At 46.5% G+C, this 6,845-nt stretch overlaps 1 protein-coding gene across 7 annotated transcripts in view; it reads right to left on the reverse strand.

The window, feature by feature from the left end:
• Nucleotides 1-6,448, reverse strand: part of EIF2AK2 (eukaryotic translation initiation factor 2 alpha kinase 2) — a 45,780-nt gene extending 39,332 nt beyond the window's left edge. For 4 of the 7 annotated variants that reach the window (XM_032772405.1, XM_032772403.1, XM_032772401.1 and 1 more), the window contains exon 1: nt 5,446-5,546. In XM_032772405.1, coding sequence (XP_032628296.1) covers nt 5,446-5,461 — 16 coding nt within the window. In that variant the 5' untranslated portion in view covers nt 5,462-5,546. Of the gene's footprint in view, nt 1-5,403; nt 5,547-6,295 lie in introns of those variants that run through there. The other 3 variants (XM_032772407.2, XM_075064230.1, XM_032772402.2) reach the window with 3 other exon arrangements.
• Between the last annotated feature and the right edge of the window lie 397 nt (nt 6,449-6,845).

Raw genomic sequence — 6,845 nt, forward strand, 5'->3', positions numbered from 1 at the left:
GATTTTGATCTCGCTGCCACCAGACCAAAAATTCCAGGTTTTGGCTCCACTCTGGTCTCCCCCAAATCCTTCCCTGGGGAAACCCCGAAGACTCAGAAGCCTGAGTCTTACCACAAAGGGAAATAACCCACTTCCCTTCCCCTCTCCTCTCCCACCCAGAATTTTCCTCTCGGGCTAACCTGAGAGTTACTGATACCACCTCTTACATCACAATACCAAGAAGCATGTCTCCTTTCTTCCACAAAGAGATAACCAAATACCAGGAAAGCAGAAAAGAATCTCTCTCCTTCCCTTTGTCTTCTCCCTCCCACCAATTCCCTGGTGCTGTAGAGATTCACGGGTGCACAATGCTACGATTTTGATTTGGTAACATTTTAGATCCATTTTGCGCTATTGTTAATGACTGCACAAGATACATTGCAATGAAAAGTCCACAGTCTGAACCAAATTTTCCCTTGGTTAACTTTTTCCATTGTCATATACAGTGCTGTGGCCAAGTCGGTCCCAGGATATTAGGCAGAAAGGTAGGTGAGGTTATATCTTTTATTGGACCAACTTCTGTTGGTGAGAGGGACAAGCTTTTGAGTCACACAGAGCTCTTTCTTTAGGTCTGGGAAACATGCTGCTCATCGAGGTGGTTTTGTCAGCATAGCAGTGGAGTTAAAGCAGCAGGAGGAGCTTTTCAGTGTGTACATCTCCATTGTTTTGTCGATGAAAGCTGACATTTGTTGGCAAAACTGTGCAGTACAGACAAGGCCTAACTCAGAGCACCACAGCTAAATACAAATAACTATATACAAGTACTTATACAATATAAGTAATTCACACATATCAAGGTGAAATGACCCATTAACACTCCTCCAGTAATAGGAAGGAAAGGAAGGAAGGATGGAGAAAAGCAGGTGTGTGTATGTGTGGATTGTGTGTGTATAGATTGTTATAATAAGCCATAAATCCAGTGTCTCTATGCAGTCCATGATTTTTAGTGTCTAGGGAAGTTATGAATTTAAGTTCCCAGGCTCGTCTTTTGAAAGTGTTGTGCAAGTTTTCTTTGAGGATAAGGACAGATAGGTCAGCTATAGAGCGATTGCTTTGTGAAAAGTGTTCACCCAAAGGTGATGTGAGATAGGCATCCACATGCCTAGAGTGAGGCAACAGCATGCATGCCCAGAAGCAGAAACATAGGCGGGTAGGGAATTTTTACCCTGAAAACTTAGGCGTTGAGTATGTTTAGATACCTACCAGCATGGATGGTGGGTGAACCCCTACTTTGGAGAAGCTAGCCCACCCCTTCCTCCCAAAGCCCTGTCGCCCCACATACAGGAGCCCTGAAACCTGCCCCTCTCATCAGAGGAGGGGCCCAGGCCATCAGTTGCTAGGAGACAGAGTGCTCGGCATTTAGGTGCACTGGCCCTTTGCTCTGCAGCAATCACACACCCTTATCCCATCACCTAGATACTTAAGAACTGCATAGGGGATACTGAGGCACCAACACAGTGTTCAGAGCAAACATTAAGAACAGTCCCAGTTCGTCACACCTTAGCTATCTGTTTATGACAGGACTTTAGACAGTGCAACTACAAAACAGATACAAAGTCTATAGAGTTCTCACTTTTGTTAGTCAAGGCTAGATTTAATCATTGCCCAGCTTTATAAACAAGGCAGCAGAATTCCCCCATCTCACCACACCCCCAGATATACATGCATTCAACAGAATCAGGAGGGGTGCCAGTGCTATTTCAGAAAGCAGACTCTGCCAGGGCAGTAAGAGAAGGGTTTGAACAACTCCTGGCAAAAGCTGATGGTTTTCAGGCCATAGTGACTCTTCTAGGAAGGAAACTTGAGACAGTGACTCCTCAGAATAATAATTAATACAGGAGAATGAATGGGCTGAGCACTTAGGCATCTTAAAGATTGTTGAGGATCTGGGCCTAATTCCTAGTGCTTTCAATGGAAATTAGGTACCTAAATATTACGGCTATCGAGCTGTTAAAAAAATTAATCATAAGATTAAAAAAATAATTGCAATTGATCAGTTTTAATTGCACAGTTAAAACATAATAGAATACCATTTATTTTAGCATTTTTGGATGTTTTCTACATTTTCAAGTATATTGATTTCAATTACAACCCAGAATAAAGTGTACAGTGCCCACTTCATATTATTTTTGATTAAATGTTTGCACTGTAAAATTAAAAGATATTGTATTTTTCAATTCACCTCATACAAGTACTGTAGAGCAATCCCTTTACTGTGAAAGTGCACCTTACACATGTAGAATTTTTTATTTTTTTTGGTTAGATAACTGCACTCAAAAACAAAACAATGTAAAACTTTTAGACCTGTAGGTCTCTCTGTCCTACTTCTTGTTCAGCTTATCACTAAGACAAGCAAGTTTGTTTATATTTACGGGAGATAATGCTGCCTGCTTCTAGTTTGCAATGTCACCTGAAAGGGAGAACAGATGTTTGCATGGCACTTTTGTAGCCAGAGTTGCAAAGTATTTACGTGCCAGATATGCTAAACATTCATATGCCCCTTCATGGTTTGACCACTATTCCAGAGGACCTGCTTCCATGCAAATGACACTTGTTTAAAAAAAAAATGTATTAATTAAATTCAACTGAACTCCTTGGAGGAGAGTTGTACGTCTCCTGCTCTGTGGTTTTACCCGCTTTCTGCCATATATTTCATGTTATGGCAGTCTCAGATCACAATCCAGCATATATTCTTCAATTTAAGAACACTTTCATTGCACATTTGAAAAACTGCAAAAAGGTACCAGTATGAGATTTTTTAAAGATAACTACAGCACTTGACCCAAGGTTTAAGAATCTGAAGTTCCTTTCAAAATCTGACAGGGACAAGGTGTGGAACATGCTGTCAGAAGTCTTAAAAGAGCAATACTCCAATACAGAAACTACAGAATTTGAACCACCAAAAGAGAAAATCAATCTTCTGTTGATAGCATCTGACTCAGGGCTGGTCTACACTACGGGGGAAAATCGATCTCAGATACGCAACTTCAGCTTCGTAGCTGAAGTCGAAGTATCTAAGATCGAATTACTCACTGTCCTCACGGCGCGGGATCAATGTCCGCGGCTCCCCATGTCAACTCCGCAACTCCGTTCGGGTTGGTGGAGTTCCGGAATCGATATAAGTGCGTTCGGGGATCGATATATCGCGTCTAGATGAAACGCGATATATCGATCCCTGAGTAATCGATTGCTACCCACCGATACAGCAGGTAGTGAAGACGTAGCCTCAGATGATGAAAATGAACATGAGTCGGTCTGCACTGTTTTGGATTGTTATCACGCAGAACCTGTGGTCAGCATGAAAGTTTGTCCTCTGGAATGATGGTAGAAGCATGAAGGGACATAGGAATATTTGGCATACCTGGCATGTAAATACCTTGCAATATTGCCACAACAGTGCCATGGGAATGCCTGTCCTCATTTACACTGTCACCTGAAAGGAAGAAGCGGGCAGCATTATCTCCTGAAAATGTAAACTAACTTGTTTGTCTTAGCGATTGGCTGAACAAGAAGTAGGACTGAGTGGACTTGTAGGCTCTAAAGTTTTACATTGTTTTGTTTTTGAGTGCAGCCATAGGCACTCCAGGGATGGATTTTAGGTAGGCTCCTCCGCCTACCTCCCAGTGCTTGCCGCCGCCAAACAACTGTAGCAAGCTCCAGGAGGGAGGGGGAAGGGCAGGAACATGGTGCAGGGGAGGAGGCGGGGCCGGGGCGGGGATTTGGGAAAGGAATCAAATAGGGGCAGGGAGGGGGCAGAGCTGGGATGGGGATTTTGGGGAAGGGATTGAATGGGGCGGGGCAGGGGTGGAGTTGGAGTGGGGCCTGCGGCAGAAGGGGGTCGAGCACCCTCCGGCACCATTAGTAGTAGGCACCTATGAGTGCAGCTATGTAACAAATGAAAAATCTATATTTGTAAATTGCACTTTCACATAAAGAGATTGCTCTACAGTACTTGTATAAGGTGAATTTAAAAATACTATTTGTTTCTTTTTACAGTGCAAATATTTATAAAAAAAATAATATAGTGAGTACTGTACACTTTGTATTCTGTTTTAACTGAAATCAATATATCCAAAAATATTTGGAAATAGCAATTTAATTATATTATTGTTTTACAGTGCTATTACAAATTAATTGCAATTAATCACAGTTTTAATTGTGTTAATTTGTTTTGAGTTAATTGTGTGAGTTAACAGCAATTAACTGACAGCCCTATTAAATATCTTTCAGAATCTGGACTCTAATAAACAAAGAGATAAAGAACTATACTAAAAACAGAAAAGGAAGTCACCATCCTTAAAACTAAAGTCTCAGTTTAAAGCCATATGATTTTAGAAAGATAAATTGAAACTTTGGAAGACCAACCATCTGAGAGTACTAAGAACAGCAGCAGGGAAAATCATATCCCAACTCTTTTGATTACTTATAGTTAACTTGTATTAGTATTTTGTTTCCTTTCTGACACAGAGATAAGGTAGCAGTTTGATTCACTACTACTGGGAATGCAATTAACATCTTTCTCACTCTGAATTTCAACATGCCAGAAGTGCTGCAGTGGAGCATGGCATTCACAGAGCAGTATAAGAATACATCCAAATGATTTTCTCCCTCCTCACGCTACCTTGTAGCATTTGTTTTGTAATATAAAATTTTTGGAACAGTGGGACTTCAAATCCATTGCTGTGATTGGGTGCCTAATGGTCTGTATTTCAGAGATACGGATCATAAGCATCACCTCCCCTGCCCACACACAAGTATCACATTTTCAAAAGGAATGGCTGCATTAACTTCTACTTAGAGCAGGGGTGGGCAAACTGCAGCCCACAAGCCGTTTTAAGCCAGCCCTCAAGCCACACCACATGGCTTGGCCTGTTCCTGCACTCCGGCCGGGGAGCAGGGTTGGGGGCCGCACCACACAGCTCCCAGAAGCCATGGCATGGCCCTGCTCCATTTCCTTCGTGCTCCAATGGGAGCTGCAGGAGTGGTGCCTGCGAACAGAGAAGCGTGCAAACTCACCTGGCCGCACCTCTCTGTAGGGGCCGGAGAAGGGACATGCCACTGCTTCTGGGAGCTACTTGAAGTAAGCACCGCCTGGAGCCTGAACCCCTAAGCCTCTCCCCATACCCGAACCCTCTGCCTCAGCCTTGATCCCCCTCCCACACTCCAAATCCCTCTGTATCAGCCCCGCGCACCCTCCTACACCCCAAACTCCACATCCCCAGCCCCTGCACCCAATCCCAGTTTTGTGAGCATTCATGGCCCACCAGGCAATTTCTATTCCCCAGTGTGACCCTTGGCCAAAAAGTTTGCCCACCCCTGACTTAGAGACTGCTGGCCACCTATACTTAGATGTTTACTTTGCACCTGTAAGGGGAACAGAAGTCACTCATGGCTTCCCCAGAATACCTGCAGTCCCCAGCATTGCTCCTATTTCCTGGGCATGTCACACAGCTGAGGTAAGCGATGCCACCAATGACATGGAGTCCCATCTTTGTCTTTTTTAGTTTCCAGAATTAGAAACAGTCATGTCAATTTTACCACTTGCTTTGTCATACGACCAGAAGCCCAGTTCTTCATTAGCCCAACTCTGGCTGTATGGGGCAAGCCCAAGCCTGTTCCAATTCACACTCTGCAGCCCAGTGAGGGGTCACGGGGCAGCAGAAAATACCCAGAGCCAGGGTACCCCAGCTCCTCTCCGCCATCCTACCCCTACCCCCCACTCAACCTCTAGAGTAGGGGTAGGCAACCTATGGCACGTGTGCCGAAAGCGGCAGGGGAGCTGATTTTCAGTGGCACTCACACTGCTCAGGTCCTGGCCACTGGTCCGGGGGGGGGGGCTCTGCATTTTAATTTAATTTTAAATGACGCTTCTTAAACATTTTAAAAATCTTATTTACTTTATATACAACAATAGTTTAGTTATATATTATAGACTTAAAGAAAGAGACCTTCTAAAAAGGTTTAAATGTATTACTGGCACTCGGAACCTTAAATCAGAGTGAATAAATGAAGACTGGGCACAGCACTTCTGAAAGGTTGCCGACCCTGAGCTAGAGTGGCTCCCCACCCCCTGGCAGGAGCCTGCTGGGCTGAGAAAGGGCCCGGTGACTTCCCTGGGGCCGACTCGCCCCCAAACCTCAGCCTCCCCTCTGCGCTTCGCCCACAGCTCCAGCCTCTCCCCGACCCGACCCGACCCGCCCCCCGGCCCGGTCCGGCTCGCCTCGCCCGCACACCCACGCAGCGGCCCCACACTCACCCCCTGGCTGGGGATGGGACAGCGCAGCTCTCGGCGGGACAGCAGCTCCCTGCTCCGGCTCCGCAGTCAGCGGGCTCGGTCCCAGTTTCGTTTCTTTGCAGCGGCTTCCCCCGGCCCCCAGCAGCCGCCGCGCTCCACCCCCGGATCGGCTCCGGAATCGAAACCGAAAGGAGCCGCCGCCGCCTCCTGGGCTCGCCCGGGAGGAGCCGCCCACAGCAGGGAGTGGGGAGCCCAAACCCAGCATCTCCCCGCGGGTGCGGGCTCGGGCTCAGCGGGGAGCCTCTGTAGAGCCCAGGGCTCCGCTCGTGCCCCCTCCCTAGGCCTGAGCCTTGGTTCCCCCTTCGGGGGCTGCAGTTCAGCCGCCTGCTTGTCCTGCAGAACCAACACCTGCCCCGACTCCGCTCCTCTGCGGGCCCAGCTCCTGCCTCTGCTCTTTTAGGCCTTTTTCTTCTGAGGCCCGGGTGGTTGCCGTCTTAACCCCTGCCCCCATTTGCAGGCAGGGAGCAGTTAATTACAGCATAGGGGGAGCTGGCCCCATTGTCACTGAAAG

This window comes from Chelonoidis abingdonii, chromosome 3, assembly GCF_003597395.2.
Source record: "Chelonoidis abingdonii isolate Lonesome George chromosome 3, CheloAbing_2.0, whole genome shotgun sequence".
Lineage (NCBI taxonomy): Eukaryota > Metazoa > Chordata > Testudines > Testudinidae > Chelonoidis > Chelonoidis abingdonii.